We start from the raw sequence: 27,441 nt of genomic DNA, 5'->3' as shown, positions 1-27,441 counted from the left end.
AGAAAGGTCAGAGCTTCGCATCTGGATTTTCCGTTGTGTCCTGCTTCCTGTTACTCTCTGAAGGTTTTGAACAAAATCTTTGACATTTTAAGGAATAGAAGTGATTCTTTCAGTTTACAATTATCAGCTTCCATTTGAATTAGTAGCCTTTTACAAAAGAAGGAGATAGGACTTCAAAAACTTAGAAGTTAATCTGTTTGGACAGTGGAGAATTCTGGAATACAACCAAACTTCTCTTTTTCCATCAGAAAGCAGATTATCTATGGGAGGTTCTTCCTTAGTAGGTAGAAGAATATTTACCTATAGAAGATAGTTGGAACTAGTGTAGTCATAAGCAGAATATGTGATACTTAAATGTGGTGATTTTTTTTTTGGTTTTTTGTGGGGTTTTTTGTTTTCTGATAATGTGCTACAAATTAAAAAGACTTCCTGCCATGGTTGTGGGAAGTATATCTGAGGGGGGGTGTGTGTGAAATTAACTGGGCTTAAGTTGAGATTGCTAGAGCATACACATAATTTTTCTTATGTGTATATGTGATAATTTGGGCCTTTGGTACTGTTCCTACCCTTTCTGTTGGAAGGCCTGGGCCTTGCAATTCTCCTTTTTGTCTTATTTAGGTGTTCTTTGCATTCGGTGATGGGGACTTGTGTCTTACAGGTATGTGGATATGTCAAATATGTCGGCCACGGAAGAAAGGAAGAAAACTTTTACACAAGAAGGCAGCACAGATAAAACGACGCTATGCTAACCCAATAGGACGTCCAAAAAACAGGTTAAAGAATCAAAATACAACGTAAGTCTCTTTATAAGGAGGAGTAAGCTATGAGATTTTATAGGGCAGTGGGTATTTCTGAAGTGTGCGGTCTACTTTGTTAAAAGGTTTCTTGTACAATTAAGAGCTTTTTGTTAGTCTTTAATACAGTATTTCTGAAGATTGCTGTGAAAGACTAGAAGTAGCCTTAGTGCTTCTTTTTGCCTAGATTTTTGACTCTTCGTGGTAACTTACTATTCAGTTTTGCACTATTTCTTATAGTCAAAGATTCATTTTGCTGTCTGTGTCAGGTCTGTTTTGCTGGATGGCTGCTTCTTCCAGCATAATTGTTTTGCTTTGCATTTCTCCAGAACCCTTTTTGATGTTTAGAGAAACTAACTCATCTACAATAAAGCATGCAAGGTTGTTTTTTGACACACATTTAATCTGACACTGCTGCCAGAAAATATTTGGCCCCTTTCTGCTTCCATTCCACATGCTTCTGCATTTTTGGAGAGCTCTATATTGTGCTAGGACAGATTGTGTGGTTTTGTCATAGTTGTTGTGGGGCGGCCAGTCATCAGGGATTTGGATTTTGGTGGGTGGAAATTCTTTGGATCGCTGTTCAGCCAGAGCCATTTCCTTGAATTAAGATTGCTGTGCAGTGCTTGTTGTGATGCAGCACTATTGACTGTGCAGGGGACAAAACAGTGAAGGAGCACGTCACAAGAACTTATGTTTTGGGCCTTGGATCAGCTTAAAAAAAGAAGTTGAACTACCACTTGATTCTAAACAGTAGCACCAAAGGATGTTCTGGAGAAAAATCCTAGAAAGTTTAATGCTTATAAAAACGTAAAGGGAATGTGTCTCTTAAGCACCCTAATTATTTTCAATCTGTGTGATACCTTTGCTTAGAGGAACTCCCGATATAATTCAGAGGGGCAAAAGGAAAGCTACCTATCCTCTGTTGCTCTTTTGTCTCTTTTAATTTTTATTTTATGATTTATTCACAACTCTTTTGCCTTTATTTCATCATTTCACTTGCCAGATATATCCATGGAATTATGCACGGATGCTTAGTTTGTCTTTTTAGGAAAAAGCAGCCTATTTCTGTCCTCTGTAGTTGCAAAAATTGTGCAAAAACCAGTCAGCTTCCTGAAACAGCAGTCAGTCTAGGGCAGTCCTTCTGAGAAGAGTTAAATAATCAGTTATCTCAATAGAGTTTTAAAATGTCCAGCCTGAAACAAACCACCTTACCAAATACTCTGTCCGTATCTTTCCCCTTCTTATTCTTTAGCTCAAAAGGCCCTTTCAGCAAAGTCCGAACTGGCCCTGGTCGGGGTCGGAAGCGTAAGATTGCTCTGTCCAGCCAGTCAGCAACATCAGAAGGAGGATACCTGGAGCAGACAGACGTCTTGGACTTCTGCAGAGATGGCAGCACCACCTTAAAGTTTAACAAGAAAACCAAAGGGCTTATAGATGGCCTTACTAAATTCTTCACTCCCTCCCCTGATGGACGAAAAGCTCGAGGGGAAGTAGTAGACTATTCTCAGCAGTACAGGATCAGGAAAAAGGGTACCAGGAAATCTAGCACTTCAGAATGGCCCACAGGTAAAGATTTTTCACCCTGCCAATGTAAGTATCCCATACACCAAGGAAATGTTCAAAGGCTAGGATGTTGAAGTGACTAGAATTGTTAGAGGCTGGAAACTTTGAGCTGAAAGTTAACACTCAAATGCAGTTATCTTTGGTGCATTGAAGTAGAATATCAGTTGGAAAAAGGAATTGATCCTAGAGGCATTTGCCTCTATATATATATGATGACAAGGTGTGATAAAGGATTAAATGATTGCTTTGAGGTAATGAGGGGCTTGCAGATAGCCCTAGGAAATGTGCTGAATAATATCACATTTGAAAGAGGTAATGTAGGGAATGGTTAACGAAAATAAGAACAGCAAAGTAGAAGTTTGAAATGGGAAACAAGATAATTAAAAGCAGTCTGACAGACCCGTAAGTTTCCAATCTATGGTATGGGGTTGCATGCCAATGTTTCTTAATTTTTTCAGCCTTAGAGGAGTCTGCTGTGTGCAGTTTGGCACCTTCTTTCTTGCTGGATAGCATCCCTTCTTTTGAGCAGAGTTCTACTTTCCTTGTTTTCTGGCTTAAGACATTAAATCAAGGTCCAGTCATAGATTAATCTCTGTACTCAGATCTTTACAGTCTTGTTGAATAGTTTCATAGCTTGAATTGTTCCTAAGCAAGCAGTGGGAAATAGTCTGCAATAACATAAAAGTTTTACAGCTTTAAAATAGTTGCTGGCATTAGCCTAGCTGGTGCTGGAAGAACAATAATGTAGCTTAATATTTTGGGGGTGAAGTATCTTGTGGGTTGTGTTCACTTTTTTGTGGAAGAGGTGTTTGTTGGGTGATGAATGTAAGTGCCCTGGTTTCAGTTGCACCAGATACAGCATTTAAATAGTTGTGATGCTTTTTTGTGAAAAATGGGCATTAGAGGTAAGCCATTTATGCAAAACTGTCATTATTACAAATGCCTTCATGATACTATGAATGTGGTGAGTTTTGGACGAGGTTAAATATATGACAATACTTCTTACATGGTCACAAACTTAGAACTGGCTCTTCTTTTGTGGTCCCAAATCTGAATAGAATATCCCATCAAAAAAACTTGGTGTGTGTCTGAATACAGCCAGATGATGTTAGTCACTGCACTAGAAAGCAAGAACTCCATTGTAAATGTAAGTGAAGACAATTTTCTCTCTCATTTACAGACAATCAGGACGGATGGGATGGAAAACAGGAAAATGAGGAGCGTTTTTTTGGAAGCCAGGATGTCTTAACTGAAAAAGACATGGAGTTGTTTAGAGATATTCAGGAACAAGCACTGCAGGTAAAGTTAAATTTTCAGTGTCTGGCACCAAGTACCAAATCTGGGGAGGGGAAAAAAAAAAAGAAATAATTTAACAAACCCAAAAAACTCACCCCAACCCAACAACAAAAAAAACCAAGAAACACAGACTCCAGGTGAGTCAATCTGTCACAGAAGCTAATGTGCTTGGTTTCTGCTGCTTGAGAGTAATGGGGAACTGACCTCAAGAGAGCTACGGGATAATATAAAAGTGAGCATAACAGTGCAAGAGATTTAAGGTGGGCATCTAAAAAGCTGTGGCTTCAGTTGTGTCAGAACAGAGCTGTTAAATAGCTTCTTTTTCTAGATACTTTTAACTCCTTATGGTTTCCCTCCAGGAAAGGGCATTACTCTGTATGTCTGCATGCACATATACGTGCATGTACACGTGTAGTGTATGTGTGTGTATCTCTACCTGTACGTTTTGATAACTTGAATGGTCTTACGACTTTAACTCCTTCTGAAGCTAAAGAAGTCAGTTGAATTTATGCAGTGACTTCCCTGAACAGTACTTCACTAACTGTCCTTTTAAACTTCTCCAGGTATTTGACTTCTGTTTATTTGCCTATGATTCTGTCATAGGCTGGTTTAATTCCACTATAATAAATACAGTCTCTGTAATGGGAGAATTAATGAACAATAAATTGTGATAAGACTAAAGTACGCTATGTGTGTGATAAAGCAGACTAAGATGAAGTGCAGTTAACTCTTCTATTGAGGTGCTGCAAATACAGCACTACTGTATAACTGCTTATTTCAAACTTCGTTACAGGATTGATTTTTTTAAAAAAATTCAGCATGTCCATCATTGAGCAAATTGCATATGAGACTGTGGCTTGTGACTATAGTTACATTTTAGAAAAATAACTGAAGATCTGAAATGAAATCTATGGAAGTGTACCCAGAATAAAGAAAATACTAATCTGCAAAATGTGCTTGGAAAAAGGAGCAAATTTTGGAGAGGTTTTTTATTTGTGGTTTTGTTTGGTTGTGGGGTTTTTTCCCCTGTGTGAGGAAAATACTTGTTGTAGATTAAATACTTTAAATTTAAAGTGCCTAAGTTGGTTGGTTTTGGTGGGGAAAGGGATAACCAGAGTTGTGATGTAGCTGATACAGGGACTCTGTGCTAACTGCCTCACCAAAGAAAATGGAAATACAGAATGGTGTATATGAAACACTTTTGAGTGAGCTGGGGAGAGGATACTGCATATTAAATCTTCAGGAAGAAGGTCCTTCAGAGCTATCTGCAGCTAGCACAGACGCTGAAGCAGTAGTCTACTGTTGAAGGCATTCTTCTGACTGATGTGTGAACAGTTATATGGGAGCTGGGTCTCTTGTGTTGGGCATTCATTTGGAGGAGGCGTTGCTGAAAAGAAAGCACAGGCGCAGGTACAGGACACATTGTTGCAGGTGCATGTTACTCTGTTTTCCATAAGACTTGTCAGATGTCTGTGGTAGTTGTGTTTGTTATTGACATACTGTACTGGGCGCTAATAGTGATTCCTTTGAAACTCCTGTGCAGGAAGTGCTTAACTGTAGATCGTCACAGCTATAAAGAGCTGCCTTCGTAACTGCTCTTTTGGTGATCTCTTTGCCACCGGTTGAAATGCTTGTGTTGCATGCAACCTTATATCAGTTACCAAAAATGTAGAGGTCATGCTTTCCTTTCGTCATGAAATCCTCCCAAACAGCAAAAGCTTGCAGTACCCAAGATTGTGCTTGTTTAATAGTATTGTCTTAATTCTTTTTCTTAAATGCTGAGGAGTTTGTTCTTATTAAATCTAGCTTTTGAGTCGAAGTAAGATAAATTGACTCTCTTGTCTAGTTTCTGTCCTAGTAGGTAGCCTAAGAAGAAAGGAGAAGCCTAAGGAATAAATTTGTAAACTGTTGCAGGGGGAGGGGGAAGGAACGGAATTAAGTCATTGTGGATCACATGCAGGTAGTAAGCTCTAAGGTGTCATTTGGCTGACTGCTGAAATACTCTGTTTATCTTCTGAGTAAGAATAGAAGGAAACATGAATCACTTATTGATGGCTCTATTTGGAGCTCTTGGATTAAATATTTTCATAGGAGATTACTGTCCTTTTTCATCTAGATAGAGCTCCTTAAAATGTGTATGCCTAAGATTAGATTCTGAGGAGGCTTCTGCCTACAGCAGTCAACACTCAGGAAACTTAGAAAAATATTAATTCTGAATGTTAGCCTTTGAAACCCTGAGCCATTGTCCTGGGTGTAGCTGTTTCATTCTGCAAGCAAAAATTAGCATATAGGTAATTCAGTGGTACTCTTCACATTTGTTTCTGACCTCCTATTTGAAACACTGGTCTCATTTATTGACAGCTTTGCTGTCCAAGTAGTTCATATGATAATGTACAACCAATAGGAATAGTTGGATTTCTAATTGTGCAAGTGACAGTCTTTTGAGGGAAGAATCTTCATTACTTGGTAAAACATTTGTTTTCTTTGGAAGCAGAGCATGTAGTTCCCTTATTTTTAGTTTCCATGACATACACAGTTACTATCAGAGAGAAGGGAAATAAAAATTGTATAAGTAAATTTTTTTAATTTTTTTTCTTCTAATAAATACTTTGAGGTTTTTCTCTTAAGACTTCTGCACTCATGATGATAAGCAGGTAGCTGTACCTTGAATACTGTTTTGGTAGGTAATACATGTGCCATAGTACATCGAGTTTTGGAGGTGGGAAGACACTGGTGTGTTATGTTAGATACTCAAATGTTCTAGATCTTAACCTCGGGAGCAGTTTATGTGTTTCTGTTCTTGGTTGTTGAAATAACAAGAAAGGAAATAGCAACGGGACTGAGAAAACATTGTGTTACATTTTGCTGTATATTAATTGTATTTAAAGCTATGACATGCAACAGTGTGAAAGGTAGCGGATATATGTGGTTTGACAATGCTTACTAATTCTTCCTTTTGTGAATCATATGCTTGCTTTAATTGTGACTGGTACTGGTTTTTAGTTTCAGAAAGCAATGTATGCATCTTCCTAATTCTCTGTGAGTTTGAGCAGGATGGACTGATAAGAAGGATAGATGAGAATAATTTATTTCAGCTTAGAAATCCTTCACTTGGAAATTCACGAAAACTTTTTTCTCTCCCTTGCATAGAAAGTAGGGGTGACTGGGCCTCCTGATCCACAAGTCCGATGCCCTTCTGTCATCGAATTTGGCAAGTATGAAATCCAGACCTGGTACTCCTCCCCATATCCACAGGAATACTCAAGGTATGACTGAACATTCTTCTCCTTTGTTTGGCTTTAGTGTTTATAGGAAAGCTGAACTCCAGCAGGCACAGAAATCTTAGGAAGATTCTATCTGAATGTAAGACAGAAGCAAAGTACACATAATCTGGATACTTTTCATGGTAGTTAATAGAGTCTTAAGGTCTATTTAGGCTGAGTCAAAAAGTTTATAAGCTCTCTGCTACAACCTGCATATGCCGTGAGCATTTAAACTGCCACAGGAATATATGATTAAATGGATTCCCAAAGAGCTGACTTACTCCATACTCTGAGGAGGGAACAGCCTCAGCTAAATGACCTAGTACTGGGCTCTGTTAAACATGTAAGTGATTAGAGTATCTGACTCTCAAGAGTGCGTTGGTTCTTTACAGGTGATATCATTAATGGTTTGCATTGGAACAGACCTTTAAAGACCATCTAGTCCAACCCCCCCCTGCCATACGCACGATATCTTTCACTAGATCAGGTTGCTCATAACCCTGTCCAGCCTGACCTAGAACACTTCCAATGATGGGGCATCTGCAGTTTCTCTGAGCAACCTGTTCCAGTGTCTGACCACCGTTATTGTAAAACATGTCTTCCTTCTGTCCAATCTAAATCTATCCTCTTGCAGTTTCCAGCCATCACCCCTTGTCCCATTACTACGGGCCCCAGTAAAAAGTCTCTCTTGGTCTTTCCTATAAGCCTCCTTTATATATTGAAAGGCTGCAACAAGGTCTCTCCAGAGCCTTCTCTTCTCCAGGCTAAGCAACCCCAACTCTCTCAGCCTTTCCTCATAGGAGAGGTGTTCTAGCCCTTGGATCGTTTTTTGCAGCTGTCCTCTGGACTCACTCTAACAGGTCCATGTCTTGTGCTGAGGACCCCAGAGTGGGACGTAGTACTGCAGTTGGAGTCTCACCAGGGTGGAGTAGAGGAGCAGAATGACCACCCTCACCCTGCTGGTCACGCTTCTTTTGGATGCAGCCCAGGATACGGTTGGCTGTCTGGGCTGCAAGTGTACATTGCTGGCTCATGTCCAGTTTTTCATACACCAGTATCTCCCAAGCCCTTCTTCACAGGGCTGCTCTCAATCTGTTCACCTCAGTCTGTATTGATACTGGGGATTGCCCTGACCCAGGTGCAGGACCCTACACTTTGCCTTGTTGAACTTCACAAGGTTTGCATGGTCCCACTCTTCCAGCCTGTCAAGGTCCCTCTGGATGCCATCCCTTCCCTCCAGTGAATCAAATGCAGCACTTCTCGTGATAAAAAATAGTACATTTGTTTAGGAAATAGCATGTTAACTGTGTATTAAATAATTTGATTAGAAATGGCTGTATACTATTTATGGGAGTTGAAAAAGAATAATGAATAGAAATTTCATGGGGATTACTTTGATGTATTATTTTTATGCTGTATGTAGTTCAACATAGCCACAAATGCTATGAAAAATACAAATAGCTAAGAAAAATGTTTAATGTTAACATGTTTTGGCATCTGAAAGATTATTCTGTGAGGCATGTATAGTTGTTTTGATGTTCTCTTGCTTAACAACTATGCAAACTGTCTAAACTGCAAACTCTCCAAACTTTAATTTGATTCAGAAAGAGGAATAACTTCCAAGGGCCATAGCTAGAGAGACAAACTCTTCATGCTACCATTTAATAAGAGCACACGAGGAATTTTTCTAGCTCTGCTAAAGACATTGAAAGTAAATGAAAATAACATCCCTGCCCAAGCTAAAGTATGTAAATGGAGTTAAATCACAACAGTATCAGGACACTTGCATTGAAATTGTTCATGTCAATGTAGTATGTAAAATGGTTTTAAGGCAAACAGATGGTGTTGTGACCCATGGCTCACAGGTACATACAGCTGTCTATTAGGAGGAGGGAAGTGAGAGAATACGAACCATTTGTCTAATCCATTCTAGTGTCAGTAGTGCAAAACTGGGGTATTTTTACTATATTTTTAATAGGATTTTAATCGATGCATGTATTCTGATACACACATTGATTACATTTAATACACATTCATTACAGAATAAGTAAGTTAGTAAGTAGTTTAAGTGTGGTAAGTTGTTTTTGGCCTGATTAGCACATACACAAGGTCGGTATAATACTGGATTTGTTTTCCTCAAGTTCTCTATCTGCAGGAGTGAGGTTTTTTATACAAAAGTCTATCTTCACTCTCTGATCTTTCTTTCTTTGCTTACAGGCTACCCAAGTTGTACCTTTGTGAATTCTGTCTAAAGTATATGAAAAGCAGAACTATTCTCCAACAGCATATGAAAAAGTGTGGCTGGTTTCATCCTCCAGCCAATGAAATTTACAGAAAAAACAATATTTCAGTCTTTGAGGTATGTTAAAAAACTAAGCCACTCACTTTGTAAGGTCTTTAGCCCCCAATTGTGTAGTAAGTTTTCCATAGCCCTAAAGAATCTTCATTCTTGAAACATTCAGTTGCTGAGAGTGAAGAACTACAAGCAAGCAGTAAGAACTGACCTCATGTGTAGGTTATTCATCCATAAAACGTATGAGAAGGCTTGCTTTGTAAAAATGCTTTTTCATTTTAGGAAAATTAATTAAGCTCTCTCTTAAGCTAATGAAGGTAACAGTGACTTGGCCACAGCCTTTATGTTGTATAAGTTTTAAGTCCTTTGAGGTGCTACCTGTGACAGTCTTCCTGTCATGTTAGACATTTCAAATGTACAGGGATACTCAGATGAAGCATGTCCTTGCATGACAGCAAATGGAGTGACAAAACTTTTCCTCATTTCTGGAAGGTTGATGGCAATGTCAGCACAATATACTGCCAGAATTTGTGCTTGTTAGCCAAACTCTTCCTGGACCATAAGACACTCTATTACGATGTGGAGCCATTTCTTTTCTACGTGCTGACACAGAATGATGTCAAGGGCTGTCACCTCGTTGGCTACTTTTCTAAGGCAAGTATTTGAGTACTTCAGACTTGGAACTGCATTTGCTATGGTGAGAAATGCTGCTTCAGAGTCTTAAAATTGTTGTAATGTAGACCCTAGCATTTTATATGATACATTATGTAATATAGGTATAGACATCCGTTGCAACCAGATTATATTACATTCAGAGACCACCAACTAATGGAATCAGGTTTCCTCATAATGTTGAATAGCATATATTCTCTAAGGAACTTGTACTGCAGCTAGCAGCTAAAAATACTCCGGCTTTTCAAATGACTTCCTAGTCTTGGTGGTGATGGGTAGTACTGTTTATGATGGAGCTACTTGGTAACATTTATCTCATCTTCCCTTCCGTAAACACATTGTATTCCAAATAAATTTGTCAATTTTGCACCTCATTTCAAACCTTTTATTTTTTTGACTGAACAGGGCCAAGATTTCAGATAGGTCTTTTCTTAAGATTTTTGTCTATAATTGTTTTTCTTATTTTTAAATAGCTTTAATTGAAGATTTTCCATTCAGTCTTCAGAACAGCAGATTTCAGATTGGATTTTAGTATATTATGGTTATAACGTTGAAATAGTCACTGGAAAACTGCAATAATTTTCAGTTAATTTAGCTGCTTTCAGGTTTATGCTTCGAACTTTATCTGCTGTGTAGCCTTTGTTCTTTATTGTGTCTAAGCAGAAGGTGGTAGTTACGTCAAGGTTTCATTCTTTTTGTTTTTCTGAACTGAAATGGTGGTGATAGAGTTTTAATGTTATTAATAGCTTCTAAAATCTTTCTTTGGCTCACATACATTGTTGTTCCTAAGAAACTGTGGCTCTCTGTCTCAGTTTTTGCTATAGAAGTAGTTAGGGACTTGCACACAGCAAATTCTACTATTTCTCACTGTTTGGGTTGTTTGTTAATTTGCTGGTTTTTTTCCAACAGGAAAAACACTGCCAACAGAAGTACAATGTTTCCTGTATAATGATTCTTCCACAGTACCAGCGTAAGGGCTATGGCAGGTTCCTAATTGACTTCAGTAAGGAACTTTTTCTTCACTTTTTTTAGTCTTTGTCTTTTCATATTTTAAAGGAAGGGTTAACTGTAGAAGAGGGTATTTTTCAAATTAAAAAACATCTCGGGCTAAAGAATTCTAAATCTCACAGGATCATCTGAACTTCACAATTTACTCTTATTATTGGAAGGCTTCAATTCTAAAGGCAAACTGGTAATTTTTCCCCCTAATTCTCATGTTTCCTGTGTAAGTAACTTACAGTGGAAACTGTAGACATGTGTCAGCATAGTGTTTTTAGCAGAAGCTTGCTTACTTTGTGCATGTAGTTCTTTCTGCAGAAAGCCAACCCTAAAACTGCATAGTCTGTTGAAATCTTCAGCAGCTTGGTTAAGTAAATGAGTATCTTAAGCAAAAGGTAGCCATAGATACATTTCAATTCAGCTTTGAGAGCAACAAAACCAGACATACTTATGCTCTGAATACTCAAACAATTATCAGATTGATATATGGATCTCAGCAAGTTCATGGGGAAACTTGCCACTGTAACTATATCTCTCTTATGCTGAGTGCAATCTAATATAGCCCTCCCTGTGGATGTGCTATTTTTGGAGCTAATATCCAGAGGAAGAACCCTACTGGTGTAATTAGATTAGAATGATTTTGCTGGTTGATATCCTTATGTAGGTAAGTTGTTCTGAAAATAGTGGTGAAACAAAGGAACTCGATGTATCTTGAGAAGTCAACAAATGTGGGCTATATTAGGGTAGCAGTGAGAAGACACATTTGTCAGCTGGTTCCCCTCTCCCCCCTTTGTCATATCAGGGAGGATATAAGCTCTTGGTCTTTATTGAACCTGTACAGTGTATTACAGTCTTAAATTAATTTAAGCCTCTGCCGATAGAGCTTTGTACTGTCCAGTATGGCCCTGAAGTTTGTCAGAGAATTTTCAAGAAAATGTTTGCCCTGATAGAGGGAAAACATTTTAGCCACTTAAAACTATCTAATCTTCAAAATTGCAGTTGGAAGATACCCAGCAGACTGTGTACGTCAGGCTTAGTGTAGTTTCTAGGTAGGCAACTGCTGCCATCTCGTGGCATTGTCCGTAGCCGGTGTCTGATGGCGGTGCAGTTTGGAGTCCATCACTGAATAACAGGAGTTTAAATAAATAACAAGAAAAGTTGTCCTGACCACTCAGTATATCCTTCAAAATTCTAATCTGTGTCTTATAGGCAGCATTCAGCTACTTTCTGGGAAAATGCCTTTGTAGAAGTTAGGGTGGAAACAGAAGCTATATATGATAATTCTTTGAAAATTTTTTCTTGTATATTTTAGGCTATTTGCTTTCAAAGCGTGAGGGTCAAGCAGGATCACCAGAGAAGCCCCTGTCAGACCTGGGGCGCCTCTCATATATGGCTTATTGGAAAAGTGTAATATTGGAGTGCCTTTATCATCAGCGTGACAAGCAATTAAGCATCAAGAAATTGAGTAAGCTGACTGGAATCTGCCCTCAAGATATCACTTCCACTCTACATCACCTACGAATGCTTGACTTCCGTAGTGATCAGTGAGTACAGGAGCCCTGTTGTATTTCCAAATAGCTTCAGATGTATTTGAATGAAATGTAATATTTGGAGACAAGTCACATCTAATAAGCTTGATTTAAGACTTAAATGTCCAAATGCTGGCAGTAGAGATTTGTGGTGCTCATGTGTGATGCAGGAATTGTTCATTGCCAAAGCTGGATCAGGTTTCCAGCTGTGTAGCTGTGGAACTTCTGAGTAATTTGCAGCTGTGAGAGAAAGCAATCTGGTCTCTTGGCTGTGTTCTCTTGGGGTCCCTCAGCATAATCAGTCTAAACTACATGCAAAACAGAGCAAAGAACAGCAGCTTCCCTTCTCTAGAGGGAAATAATCAGTTCCTCTTTCCCGTCACTGAGTAGATGGTTGTTTCCCCACTTCTCTCTGTGCCTCAGAGATGTCATTAACTGTGTGGATTAACGTGGGATGCTTGAGCAGTGGGATCACTGGGAGAAATGAAGTATGTGGATGTAGTGTTGAGTTAGTCTGCTTGCCCAGCTGAGTGTACAAGTCAAGTGAAATACTGGGAGTTAGTCTTGATTCAGACCGCAGCAGTTTTGGGAGTGGGGTTGTATTCTGATGTGTTTTGTGTTAAACTTGAAACTTATTTGGAAAACTTGAAGTTATTTGAGAGCAATTTTATGTCCTTGCTTCACAGTATACTCTAATCAGTGATATTACTCCCAGCTCCCTGAAGAAAATCTCGCTGGTAGTAGGACTGTAACTTTTTTAAGCAGTCCTTTTATTACCATTCAGTATCTTTCACCTTATGTTGCCTGTTCCCCAAATGGCATACCCCTTGACCATTTAACACATAATAAGTGACGCATCACAACTGAATGTTACCCACAGAAGGATAATGGCTTCACCATTAACAAGAGGTGGAAAGAATTTAACATATTCTCAGTTTTAAGATGCTTTCTCTGGTAATCTGATGGTATTGCAAACTGTACAATTTTAATGAGCTTTCTGTCCTCTCTGAAGTTATTCATGACAGCGCTGATTGGCAGTATGGAGATTTTCCTGTAACATCTTATATCTGTTTCACGTGACAACATGTACAGCATGTAGCCTGTTGCTGATTAGGGTATTATTACTCTTTAGGTTTGTGATCATTCGTCGGGAGAAACTTATCCAGGAGCATATGGCAAAGCTTAGAACTAATGTCCGACCTATAGATGTGGATGCAGAATGCCTACGTTGGACACCTATTATAGTTTCCAACTCGGTTGTCTCTGAAGATGAAGAAGAGGAGACAGAGGATGGGGAAAATGAAGAGCAACAAGAGCAGAAAGAAAAGGATCCAGATGCCAGCGTAAGAGCGAATCTGTTACTTCTGTGAGGCACATAGTTTGCCTACCTTTTGCAGGCAAAGCAGGCAAATCTAACAAGATTTTAAGTGCCAAGCTTGGACATTTGGCATTATCATTAAAAGCAATGCAGTTATGATTAGTTTATGTATCTTTGTAGTTTCAGATTAGAAACTAAGAATAGGGAAAACACTGAGGCATAGTCTAGAGAAAGGTTAAAGACTATCACTGAGAAGAGTAAAAAGGCTCTTTCTATCCTTAATGATTCTTGCAGTAGGTGTTGGGGTGTTAACAAACAAACAAAAACCCCAAAAAACCTGAACAAACAAAAAATCTACCTCTGACTCTCAAGCAATGTGGTCTTTTGTCAAATTATTGAAATGGATTCAGGTTTGAAGGACCCAATATTTCTGTGAGTGACAAATAGCATAAATGGAAATGAATCAGCAAAAACTTAACATTTCTCACCAAAGGTTTTTGCTGTGTAGTTTTGCAAAACTACTGATAGCTTTAGAATTACTGCCCACAGAGCAGTGAAGGTTTCTGAAATCTAGGCTTCTGTCCTTGAAGAGTTGATTACACCCTTGCATCAAGTGATGCACATTGGCTAGAATGCTAAGAGGCATACTATGTGCTGTTACTTTATTGACATTAGACTAATTGTGTATTTTAATGGAAAAGTAGCTTTTTTTCTTGAAAATTACACAAATACTGTGTTTGAAAGTAGCAGGATGATGTTTGCACTCCAGCAGGCCATTGTATGGCTGCTGCTGACTGAAGTCACTTGTCAGGAAGCTAATTGAGTACGTTATCACCTGGGAAGAAAGGATTAGCAGTTAGCACTATTAGAATCTCATGGTCAATTCTTTTGTTATTCTCAGATTCTTAAAAGTCATTCTTGTTAAACTGTTCTGACTTCTTGGTCGAAAGCTTTTGTGGAATCAAATTCAGAATGCATACTTAAAATAGGAAGTGTGAAATCTATTTGTTTTTATTTAAATCAGATGGTAAAATCTGTGTCGTGGGAGAAGAAAGAGCAAGAGCCTTACTCACCTACAGAGAGTGAAAAAAAGCCAGACATTGTTGCTCCAGCCAATTCTGCATGGCCAAACAAGCACATTTTTCCTCTGGATAGTCTTCCTGCAAACAGTCAGCCATCACGAAGAGGTCGGTGGAACCGTAAGAGCAAAAAACTTCGGGAGCCATTTTGTGAGAAGGAGCCAGTATTGCCCATTGAGGACAAAACAGCAGTTCCCAGCGGGCGATGCAGTGAATGTGAGGAGAAATCCACAGCCTCACGAGGTCGGTGCAGTGACTGTGAGGAGAAGTCGGTGGCCTTGCAAGGAAGGTGTGGTGAATGTGAGGAGAAGTCTCCAGCCCCAAGAGGCCGGTATGCTGAAGATGAGGAAAAATCTGCAGTTTCCCAGGGACAGTATGGCAAAGGTGAAAAATCTGCAATTCCCCATCGGCGGTACAGTGAAGGTATGGAAAGGTGGAGAGGGCAGTTGAAAAAGAACACGGAGTCCCTGAAGTGTAGATTCCCAGAGGACTGCAACAGATTACCCCGCCGCTACAGTGACAGTGATAGGGCACTTCTGAGGTGTTTTAGTGAGAGTAGTGAAGAGGAAGATGATGAGCCTGTGAGTCCTCGATCCAGCTCTCCACCTGTTCTCACCAAGCCAACATTAAAACGAAAGGTGCGTGCCTTTTTTATTGTTCTCTCTGACTATATCATGCAGTCTATTTTATCAGTATGTTGGTGCTTTTTGAAGGCTTGTGCAATTCATGAGGTATGTATTAAGCGTATAGTGTGCTCAGCGTTCCAGAACTCTGGAGAAATCTGTTTTAACAATTTCCAGAAGTCTGGAGGGTACTTACACTTTTTTTGTAGTGGTGGTTTTTGTGGAATCAGAGGTAGGTGTTTTTGTGGGGTTTGTTTGGGGTTTTTTTGTTTCCAAATTCTAATTTCTGCCTTGTACTTTTGATATTTTTCAACCTTGGTTATCTTTTAAGTTTTACTCAGTCACTCCAAATAGAAACAGATATGGTCATACTTTTAAAGAAGATTGCAAAACACGAATGCTATCTAAACAACTAAAATCACAGCATAAAGACTTTGAAATAATTTGCCACGGAGATGTAAATTCTATCAACGTGACCAAGAAAATCCTTTCTTTGTGGGATGCTGTGCTAAAAAGTGTTCTTCTATATCATCTTTGCAGTTTATTCTAAACTATTCACATCTATGTTGTAGTGTCTGAACTTCCAGCTGTTATGGATGGGCTCTTAGCTTCAGCTGTTTAAATGGTTTATACTGTTACAGAAATGTCAATATAGCAATCTTCATGGAAGTTGGTTGTCTTGCATTGTATTTAACATCTGTCTAACTGAAGGCAGATGCTGGTCAGTATTTCTAGTGAAGCCTGGATTCCAGAAGGGAGCCCTGTGGTCTTGCTTAGACTGTTCAACTCAGCTGTTCATGTTTTCTATTTATCAGTGTTCTGTTTCTGCTGCATGTGATAAAATGTCTTCTCTTCTCCCACTTTCCACTTTCAGAAACCAATCCTTCATCGGAAGAGGCGAGTCCGCAAACGCAAGCACCACAACAGCAGTGTTGTCACTGAAACAATCTCAGAGACCACAGAAGTGCTGGATGAACCGTTTGAGGACTCAGACTCTGAACGACCAATGCCCCGATTGGAGCCTACATTCGAGATTGAGGAGGAGGAAGAGGAGGATGACGACGAAGAGGAGGAGAATGAACTTTTGCCCAGTGGATACTTTCGGCACTTAGCCCCACCAGACACACTCAGGCATAGACCCTCTTCTAAGAGGAAGTCCAAAGATGAGGAGGAGTCTGATGACACTAATGGTATGTTTGGTAGTATGCTGTTGAGTTTGGTATAGGTAGTGTGTCAGTTGGGTGTCAGATGATACTAGCTCATGACGGAACAAGCTGCCTACCTTCTCTTGTAACTTCCAGCCAAAATGTAGGGTTGGGCATAAATTATTAGTCATACTAGCCTTAAACATTCCCAAGTCTTATAATGTGGTACATGTTTTAAACTATCTTACTAGCAATGACCTGATCACAGGTATCCTTTTGATTCAGCTTTCCTAGTAGAATTGGTATCTGTTACCGTGGAAGAATCTATGCAGCCAGGGTCACTTCAGAAATGAGTTGGAGAGCCCTCAGTTTTCCGTAACAGAGAGATAATAAATTGTGTCTTTTGAGATCCTGTTCTTCATCACACTGTGTGTCCTGCCTTTCAGCTTCTCATATCTCCTTAAAGTTCTTTGAACCTTCAGTTCATAAAATAGTTATTTGGTTGGAACTGGTTACTTAGAGTGCACTGACAATTCAGAAGAAACATCTGTCATTCAGATGCTCCATTAGTAATCTTCATTATGACTGTTATGTTCTGTTCCCTTGATGGTCTACACAGTACAAGGCAGTCAGCCAAATAAAAATGAAGAGCTGTGTCAGAAAAGTATGGTGCCATTATCCCACAGTAAAAAATCATTACCGGAACAAACTCATTTATTTATGGCTTTCAACTAGCCTGTGGTTAGCAGAGGAGAATTTTTCTTTAAAGGACTGAACAGTGAAAGCATCAGTATGATTATAGCCATGTATACTATCCATTACTATATATACCAGTTACCCTTCAATCCTTATAGCAGCATGTAACCATGTAAATCTAGTCAAAACCCATGTTGATGCAGCGTTAAGTTTGCTTAGTGGGAATATATGTGCAGTCATTTTACACCATTTTTTTTAAAATTCTTTTGTTATCCGATTACTGATTAAATACGTTTTTATGGTACTCCAGCACCATCATAAGACTATAGAGTTGGGAGAAGATCTGTTACTAAGGTTGTTTTCAGTCTCTTTCATTTGTGCTCTTCTGAATGTTTTCTGGTGGAGATGCAGATCCCTTTAGAGATTACACACACACGTACTGCTTTATAAAATACATCAATGATTTTTAATCACCTTTTACAGACTGAAAGTATGCCACAGGGTGCCCAGGGATCAAAAATGGTGTTTGGAAAGCTACTGTTTCAGCTCAGACCCATTATATACTACAGCAAACAATTTTGTGATCACCTACTTTTTAAATACTCTCCTCTTATAATAGTGCTTTCTGTTCCCTTGTGTCACTTCTGTTGCTCTCCTTCCCACCGCCACCCCACCCCACACCCCCCAAACTTCTGCAAATTTGTCGGAACCTCTGAAGTAATAAAGTAGTAAGCACACAATTTTAGGATATTGCTGCTCCTGACATCAAATGGTATCTGTTGGCTTATTCTGCCTTCAGTGCATGTGCTTTTGCATATACATGGTAAAACTGTAATGATCTTAGAGAAAATACAATGTATTTTCAATTACCTAAACATGTTATCCCATGGGGATAATCAGTCATCGTAAGCAGCTGGCCTTTTTTGATAAAAATTAAGCTGGGTGGAGGGGGCAGCACTACTTTATGACAGTTGAAAAATGTAGTATTGCAGTCCTTAATACTTGATTCAGATTTGGACTATTTTAATCATAACTATGAGTTAGGAATGTTTATAGGAAGCTTAAATTTTCTGGAAGCTTTCCCATCACTATAGAAACCTGTTTGTAACTTTTTTTTTTTCTTTTTTAAACTTTCTAAGAGTAGTTTGGGTTCGATTTTTCCCTGACAACTTATCTCTAGCCGAGGCAATGATCTGAAAGTATTTTATGATTTCCCTGGAATGTAACATTGCAGTCTCTTAAATTTGGTGTCTGATGAGAATTTGAATTGGTTCTGACTGCTGTAGCCCCGACAGTGTGGTGTGGTGATTTGAGACCAGTATTTAATATTAAATACAGTATTAATAAGGGCTAGGCTTTCTGGAACACAGGGTGTGTTCTGTGGTGTAGAAAACAAATAAAGTTTGTCTCTCTATATTCTACCAATTCTGTGCAACTTGATTAGTGTTGTGTGGGGGAAGATGGAGCTCTGTAATAGACTGAGCTGTATTATTTTGTTTTTCTTAGTTTTACCTGTAAGTTTTACTGTCAGTATGAATACTTTAAGGATCTTCTGTTCAAGCTTGCGTGCACGCTGACGTTTAACCAAGTGCAACTGAATGCGCACATATTTTTTTTAGGATACTGGGAAACATGATGCACATGAAAACTTGAGCAGTCATCAAATCCATATTCTCTGCATCAAGTGCCTGGGGCAAAAACCATAGAATCACAGTCCCCTGAGGCTGGAAAGGACCTCTGGAGGTTGTCTTATCCAGCCCCATTTTTTAAGCAAGGCCACCAAGATCCAGTTGCTCAGAACCATGTCCAGATGGCTTTTGAATATCTCCAAGGAGGGAGACTCCATAACCTCTCTGGGCAGCCTGTTCCAGTGCCCCATAGAGAGGCGTTTCCTGGTGCTCAGATGGAACCTCCAGTGTTTCATTTTGTGCCTATTGTTTCTGGTCCTGGCGCTGGGCACCACTGAGAAGAGCCTGGCTCCACCTTCTTTACACCTTCCCTTAATATTTGTACACATTGATAAGATCCCCCTTGAGCCTTTTCTTCTCTAGTCCCAGCTCTCAGCCTTTCCTCATCAGAGGGATGCTCATCTCTTAGGCATCTTAGTGTCCCTTTGCTGGGCTCTGTCCAGTAGCTCCATGTCTGTGTTGTGCTGGGGAGCCCAGACTGGACATCTTTATTATTACGTTATTGTAAGAGGAGCCTGCTGTCATAAGATTGCTTACTTTTTTTTTTTCTTTATTCCTAAAAATACACATCCATGACAGTATGGATAAAAGCAAAAGGTTTTTACCTAAGGGGTGGTAAATCTGATCCTATGTAGTAGATAAGAAATGTGAAAGAAGGGGAAGAGAAATAGCGAATTTTTTTTTTTATTTTTTTTTTTCTTTAGAGGTGGATTTTTTTTTTCATAAGGGCTTAAGTGTTAATGCTTTAACAAATACTATGAATGTAGTGTTTCCTTCTTCCTGCCCAATGATACACTGATTTTGACAGATCCTTTCTTTCCTTTATTCACATTCCAAATATTTGGTTTATGGATGACTTCAAGTTGTTGAATTTTTAATTTAGTATTTGTTTTCAATTAATTTTTTAATACCCAGGTTTTTTCAGAATGCTTCTTATTAGAGATATTTAGAGTAAATGCCTGTCTAGGCAAAGGGCAAGAATGACTCAGCTGACCTACGATTAGGTTTTAAGAAGCCTTTGTGAACTGCTAGGAACACATTATGTAGTTTGACTTTGTTGCATAACTGTGGACTTTAAAACAGCATTTCTTGGGAAATTCATAGCGTGGAATCCATAACATTTTTTAAGATGGTAGAAAGGGCAGAAATGTGAATAAATGTACTGTGAGTATTGGTGGGAGATTGATCTTATATCTCTATAGTGGGATGACCAACCTGATCACAGACCCATCAGTGTGACTTTCATCCTGATTTAAACAGTAGGATGCCTAGTTTATTACTCAGTAGAAAGTCCAGGGAGGGTTATTTACTCAATACAAATGAACACTGTTACGTGAAAAATGTATTTAAACTGATACTAATGTATTTATAGTGATATATTTTTGCAAGACTATAGCTTGGTTAATAGGGGTAATTAATGTTACCTGCTTAGTGTTTTGAGAGGTTATTTGACTTAAAACCATTTGCTTAAGCTGAAATGTTACAGAATCAAGCTAATACATATTAAGTAAGTTGAGCTGTAAACACGGAGTAATTAAACAGCTTTGTTATTAGTGGCGTGCAAGGCAGTTGGACTAGATGATCATTGTATATCCCAACAGTTCTATTCTGGATCACATGTCTATCTATACTGCTATTTTATGGATAGATTAAAAAATAATGTAGCAGCTGACAGAAAAAGAGGGGATTTGGTAAATGAAGTGAAAGGCAAATCACTGACAAAGTCTGTCAGAGAGTATTTGAAGGTCATGTCCAGTAATTAGCATGGTTTTCTAGCTCAAAGCCACAGAGATTCAGATGAGCCTTGAATATATGAACAGGGGAATCTGGAGTGGAGCAGAGATGCTCTGTCATCTCTTCATTTAGCTTTGGTGAAACTACTACAACCATCTTTACTCAGTTATTCACACTTGATAAGAGTATTGATAAACTGGAATAGTTTAAAGAACAGTTGGGGGCTGATTAAGATACTAGAACAAATGTTATGTAATGATAGAATTAAAGAAAGTAGAGGCCAAAAAGTGGCTTGATAAATTTACAGATTGCTTAAGTGAGCTCTGTTATTTGGTAATAGAGCTTTTCTGCCTAGCAGATAAAAGGAAAATTGATACAAAAGCAGTTTAAGTGAATTCAGTGTCTGTAGACAAATTCAGATAGTAAAGTGTGAATATCAGCTATTATCAATGATTAACTGTTGGGCTAGTTTACTAGCACTTGTGTAAAATGTCACTGACTATCCTAATTGGCAGGTTCAAAACAAAATTAATTCAGGGAATGCCTTTACATTATTCAGTAAATTTCCAGTAAATGGTCACATTCCTTTCTGGCTGTATAAGCTCTGAACCTGTTCTAGTGTTTGGGAAGTCACTGAAATGCAAAACTTGCTTCATCACATAAAAGTGAGATGAGGGAGAAGTTCAGCTAGCTCTTAATTATTTCTCAGACTAACAAAAAAAACCCACAAACCCACACGCACTAGCCAAATTCAGTCATCTGTGTATTTCTTTTGGCATTTAAAACCATAAGCCATGAAAAAAGTAGAAATGTTTCCTTTCTTCAGCAGATGCACAAAATACAAATCTGAAGGGAAACATGCTTATATTGCAACTTCATGTGTTTCCTTACATTGGAATATTTTTCATTTGTGAACATATTGTGTAAATAAAATCTGTAAAGGGTGGTGAGTCTTTCCAGGACTTTATCACATAACCTAGTGTTTAATTTGATTGTGTATTAAAGGCTCAGAGAAAGCATTGGTGTTCTTTGAAAATATAATGTGCAATGTGATTGCTAATGGATAGACCTTGATCCTTCTCATTACCCTTCACAATAAATCTCTTAGCTAGTATTGATATGTAAAGTTGATAAACATGATGGGAATGCTTGGGAAAGCTTCCATTAATGCTCAAGTCAAACAAAAGTGTTTGAACAGTATCTTTCAATTTGTGTTTTCAGGTAACCCAACTTTGAAACCGTTGTCTATGCTGAGAAAATGTGAAGCAAAGGATTCTTCACTTGAGCTAGATACTTCTACACCCATGAAAAAGAAGAAGGGATGGCCAAAAGGGAAAAGCCGAAAGCCGGTCCACTGGAAGAAAAGACCTGGCCGAAAACCAGGTTTTAAACTGAACCAGGAAAAGGTACCACCATCAGTTCAGGATGAAGGAGTTGATGCTGTGGGAGCTAGTTCAAAACCAGGGCGTAAGCCCAAAATTTCAGATAAAGAAGAAAGTGCTGAGCAGAAAGAAGAGCTGCCTCTTATTGAGGAAAGGAAAGAAGATGATGTGAATATGGAAGCAGAAGAGGTAGGAGAGGGAGAAGAGGAAGATACAGCCAGCAGTGAAGTAAGGGCAGTTTCTCCTGTGGACAGCAACAGCAGTCCAGTGCCAGAAGTAAAAGAGCCTGAGATAGAAGAGGAAGTAGAGGAGAAGCCACGGGTTTTAGAAGAGCAGAGGCAATCAGAAGAAGAACAGCAAGAATTAGATGAACCTGAGCATGACCATGAGGAAGAAGAGGAAGTAGCTGTAGTGACAAATCAAAATGAAGATCATGATGCTGATGACGAAGATGACGGTCATCTGGAGTCAGTGAAGAAGAAAGAATCGGAGGAACAGCCAGTTAGAGAAGGGGTAAAGGAGGAGCCTCAGGTGCAAGAATGTTTTTTAGAAGCAAGCATACCAAGCAGTAGAGAAGATGCAAAAGAAAAAGATGAAGCAGAGGCAGATTCTGAGGAAGAGCAGGCGTCCAATGAGACATCAGTTGGCTCAGAGCACATCCCTGGGTCTGAAGATGATCACGAAGAAGAGCAAAGTAATAAAGAAGGGTTAATTGAATTAAAGGAAGAGGAAGAAATTCCTCATAGTGAACTAGATCTTGAAACTGTTCAAGCAGTCCAGTCCTTGACACAGGAGGAAAGCAATGAGCATGATGTAGCTTACCAGGACTGTGAAGAAACTCTTGCAGCTTGTCAGACTTTGCAGAGTTATACCCAGACTGAGGAGGATCCTCAGATATCAATGGTTGAAGATTGCCAGGCCTCAGAACACAACAGTCCAATATCCTCTGTGCAGTCCCACCCCAGCCAGTCTGTACGTTCTGTCAGCAGCCCAAATGTGCCTGCTTTGGAGAGCAGTTACACCCAGATAAGTCCTGAACAAGGATCCCTGTCCGCACCCTCTATGCAGAACATGGAGACCAGCCCCATGATGGATGTGCCTTCAGTATCAGACCACTCTCAGCAGGTGGTGGATAGTGGCTTCAGTGACCTTGGCAGCATTGAGAGCACTACAGAGAATTATGAAAACCCCAGCAGCTATGATTCCACTATGGGAGGCAGCATTTGTGGAAATAACTCTTCCCAGAGCAGCTGTTCATATGGAGGACTATCCTCTTCTAGCAGCCTCACTCAGAACAGTTGTGTTGTCACTCAGCAAATGGCAAACATTGGCAGCAGTTGCAGCATGATGCAGCAAAACACTGTCCAGCCTGCAGCAAACTGCAATATCAAGTCACCTCAGAGCTGTGTAGTAGAAAGGCCTCCAAGTAACCAGCAACCAACAACGCAGCCACAACAGCAACAGCCTCAGTCACAGCAGCCACAGCCCCCACCTCCACCCCAGCAGCAACCTCCACTGTCTCAGTGTAGCATGAGTAACAGCTTCACCCCAGCACCTATGATCATGGAAATACCTGAATCAGGAAGCACTGGTAACATAAGTATCTATGAGAGGATTCCAGGGGATTTTGGTGCTGGGAGCTATTCACAACCATCAGCCACGTTCAGTTTAGCCAAGTTGCAGCAGCTGACAAACACCATTATGGACCCTCATGCCATGCCTTATAGCCATTCTCCTGCTGTGACTTCCTATGCAACCAGCGTTTCTCTGTCCAACACAGGATTGGCTCAGCTAGCTCCCTCTCATCCGTTAGCAGGCACACCGCAAGCACAAGCCACTATGACACCCCCACCAAATCTGGCGTCCACCACCATGAACCTCACATCACCTCTGCTTCAGTGTAATATGTCTGCTACCAATATTGGTATTCCACATACGCAGAGGCTGCAGGGGCAAATGCCAGTCAAGGGGCACATTTCCATTCGCTCTAAATCAGCACCATTGCCCTCTGCAACTGCACACCAGCAGCAGCTCTATGGCCGCAGCCCACCTGCAGTTGCCATGCAGGCTGGTCCTCGTACATTAGCTGTTCAGCGGGGTATGAACATGGGAGTCAACCTAATGCCAACCACCCCTTACAATGTCAATTCCATGAATATGAACACCCTGAATGCCATGAACAGCTACAGGATGACACAGCCTATGATGAACAGCAGTTACCATAGTAACCCTGCCTACATGAACCAGACAGCACAGTATCCTATGCAGATGCAGATGGGAATGATGGGGAGCCAGGCCTATACCCAGCAGCCTATGCAGCCAAATCCTCATGGAAACATGATGTACACTGGCCCCTCCCATCACAGCTACATGAATGCTGCTGGGGTGCCCAAGCAGTCTCTCAATGGACCATACATGAGAAGATGAGCAAGATGAACTTGCATCCTAAAAAACTGAAATATATATAAATAAAGGAACCTTTTATACTGACGAACCAGAGAAAATGGACCTTTTTCCAGTTAAAATATTGCTGTAGATTTAGAGGGATTTTCTTTGATTTATTTTATTTTTTAGGAAGCCTGGTCTTTATTTTTTTGATTTGTTTTTTTTGTTTTGTGTTTTTGTTTTCTTCACAATCCTGAAACATTTTACAGCTAAAATCATTTACAGGTGTTTTTTAGAGGGGAAAACATGCACAAAATCTTTTCATAATTTAAAAAGAGCCTTACTTTGCTGAAAATGTGGACAGAATATGTGTAACAGTGATCATCTTTCTAAATATTTTTTTTAATGTACGTCCTTCTCCCTCCCTTGTGCCCCTCTGTATGCAGTTTCTAGTGCTGCAGTCATGTAAAATGTTTGACATCTCAATAACAACCCTTCCCTCTAAACCCCACCTAGCATTTCCTACTTCTAGCAGGAGGCACTTATTGGGAGACTTGGAAAGGGACACAGAGGAAAAATGATGCTCGCTATTTCTGCAAGTCAGGAAATTTTAATCTTTAATTTTCCCTGACTCCCTTGCCCCCAGTAAAATTTGGAGTTACGTGTAAACAATAAACTATTCACATTGGTGTTTTTGTAGAAGAGTTAATTGAAATTGTATGTTTCATGCTGAAAATATAATGTAACTTTAAAATGATCCCATTCACCACCCAGACATGCATGTGCACACACATGTGCATGCATGCACACATGTTCTGTCACTGTGAACTGCTGGAATTATCTCAAGAGGGATCTGTTTGTATCCCTTATGCAGTCATGAGGAGGATAGGGTGGTTAATGGTCTGTTAGGACAAGAAGATGATTGCAGGCTCTTCTGGTGAACTGCCAAATCAGCTGCACCTCTGACATCCCAAAGTCTGCTTTAGTATGTACTTGGAAATGCTGTGGGTTTTGGTTCTGAGCCTTTTGAGTCAGGCTGAGCTCAAAAGCAGCTGTTTCCAGTGGTCTGCCTCTTACTCTCTTTACTTAAGTCATCTTGGAAGACAAAGTGTATGTTGTAAGTGACTTGATGAGAACCCTGTGGTGTCCTTGTCACTCTTCCATTCCTAGTATGGGGTAGGAAGTTGCTGAATGTGCCGCTCTCTGGGGGAGTCAGTGATGTTTTCCATGATTCTTCCCACTATGTTTGAGACCCATTTTATAGGAATAGCCACGCTGGGAAAAGAAGGGAATCGGCCTGTTTTACAGGAGGGAAACAGTCCAAACATTGTAATAGGATGCAGGCGGCAGGATTTTGCTGTTATTACCGTATAAACCAATTTACATTCTGTTTGGCTACACTACTGGCATGTCACCCAGGAAAAAAGGGACACCCTTTAATGTAAAGTTCTTTTTTTATTGTATATGAAGTAGAAATACAGGCACATTAATAAGACTAATTTCTTTTGTTTTTAAACCAAAAGAGTCTAAAAGAAAGTTGGGGTTTCTTCAGATGCACTAAAATGGACTTTCCTCCAGTAACTGCTAACCGTAAAAGGCAGAATTCAAAGGACTTCCACTTTTTATTTCTGTTTAGTTTTGAGCATGTACAAGGCTGTGTAGAACCCCATTTCTCTGTATATACTATTCCAGTTCCAAATAACCCATGTAGAAAGCGCACTGTGCTGCCCTCTCCTTCCTAGATCTTCAGCTGTGTCACTGCTTCCTGATTGCTGGGGGGGGGTGGGGAGGGGGGCGGGGGGGGGGGGGGTCTGAGACAGGAGGAGAAGCTGTTGAAATGAGGGCCGTGAATTTAGTTTGTTTGCCGTTATGTTTGGTTTGGTTTTGTATGTTTGTTTTGTTTTTTTTTTTTTAATCAATTGGGCAGCTCCCTTTTCCACAAGCCTTTGTGACTGTAGAACTATTGTAGAAAAAAAATGTTCTTTTCTATATAAAAAAAGAAATTATCCAACGCAGTAATATTGGTACCTACCATTTTTTCACTTCTGTTTAAAAAAAAAAAATATGTATTTTTAGCAAGATAACTTGGGTAATCTTCTAAAAGAAATTAAAAAAAATCTCACCGTTAGTGACTTTGATGCCTTTTAAAAATAAGAGCTTTTTCATTTCATTCCATCTTTAAAATTTTTTATCTTTGTTGTAGAATATTAAAAACTATTTTAAGAAAGATAAAAATTCTCTTTAAAGAGATCTCTAGAGTGTGTGAATAGGAGCTCCAGATGCCTCTAAAAGCCGCATGTACAAATGAAGCTGAGTCTATTCCTGTCTGTTTATATTTGCTTTTCCTGTTTTGTAACCTCTTTGTACTTTGTTCATGGTGACTTGTAAGCTAAGGGGAAGGGGTGCCTAGATGCCTTTGTAATTCTCCATGTCATACGCTCCTGGCTGGATGGTCTCCCTTCCTCTCCTTGTATGTAATATCACTTTTTTTTCCCCTTTCTAGCAAGTACTTTCAAAAGAACTCTGTACATTTTAACATAAAAAATAAATTATGTTGAGCCATTTTGGATGCGAGTTGTGCGTGTGGATTTTTTTTCTTCTATTTGAGCACAGAACTCTGTCACTGATCCTTGGTTCTGGGTATGTGATTCCCTGTTGGCCTTTTGCTCTGGAAGAGAGGCGGTACTTGCAATTTACTTGCGAGGTATCTGTCCATGTTAATTTTTATCTACAGCTTCTAGTCGGAGAAAGATTAAAGATAAGAAGAAAACCCAAAAACGTGAGGGCTTTTCCAGGAATTGTCACCTTTTAAATTCCCCTCTGCAAGGGCTACCCAGAGCTGAAGTGGAGCATGAGCAGGTCTTCGTTGGTGTCTCCTCCTACGATCACTTGAGGGATTTGACTTGTGCACTTAAAAAATTGCCTCTCCCCCTCCCCCATTCAGTTGCGCGTTCATCTCTATGCTCGGTACCTGGAATG

General features: G+C 39.6%; 1 protein-coding gene across 1 annotated transcript in view; it reads left to right on the top strand.

Moving 5' to 3' along the window:
• The window catches only part of KAT6A (lysine acetyltransferase 6A), a 51,012-nt gene extending 23,981 nt beyond the window's left edge, over positions 1-27,031 (top strand). The window contains exons 7-18 of the mRNA XM_056321679.1: positions 659-794; positions 2,050-2,363; positions 3,541-3,659; positions 6,807-6,922; positions 9,137-9,278; positions 9,705-9,866; positions 10,794-10,887; positions 12,196-12,427; positions 13,545-13,755; positions 14,755-15,447; positions 16,307-16,622; positions 21,917-27,031. Coding sequence (XP_056177654.1) covers positions 659-794; positions 2,050-2,363; positions 3,541-3,659; positions 6,807-6,922; positions 9,137-9,278; positions 9,705-9,866; positions 10,794-10,887; positions 12,196-12,427; positions 13,545-13,755; positions 14,755-15,447; positions 16,307-16,622; positions 21,917-24,504 — 5,123 coding nt within the window. The 3' untranslated portion in view covers positions 24,505-27,031. The remainder of the gene's footprint in view (positions 1-658; positions 795-2,049; positions 2,364-3,540; positions 3,660-6,806; positions 6,923-9,136; positions 9,279-9,704; positions 9,867-10,793; positions 10,888-12,195; positions 12,428-13,544; positions 13,756-14,754; positions 15,448-16,306; positions 16,623-21,916) is intronic.
• The last annotated feature ends 410 nt before the right edge of the window (positions 27,032-27,441 follow it).

The sequence above is a fragment of the Falco biarmicus genome, chromosome 18, assembly GCF_023638135.1.
Source record: "Falco biarmicus isolate bFalBia1 chromosome 18, bFalBia1.pri, whole genome shotgun sequence".
Taxonomy (NCBI): domain Eukaryota; kingdom Metazoa; phylum Chordata; class Aves; order Falconiformes; family Falconidae; genus Falco; species Falco biarmicus.
The sequence above is the reverse complement of the archived record's forward strand: the minus strand, read 5'-3'. Positions and strand labels throughout refer to the sequence as shown.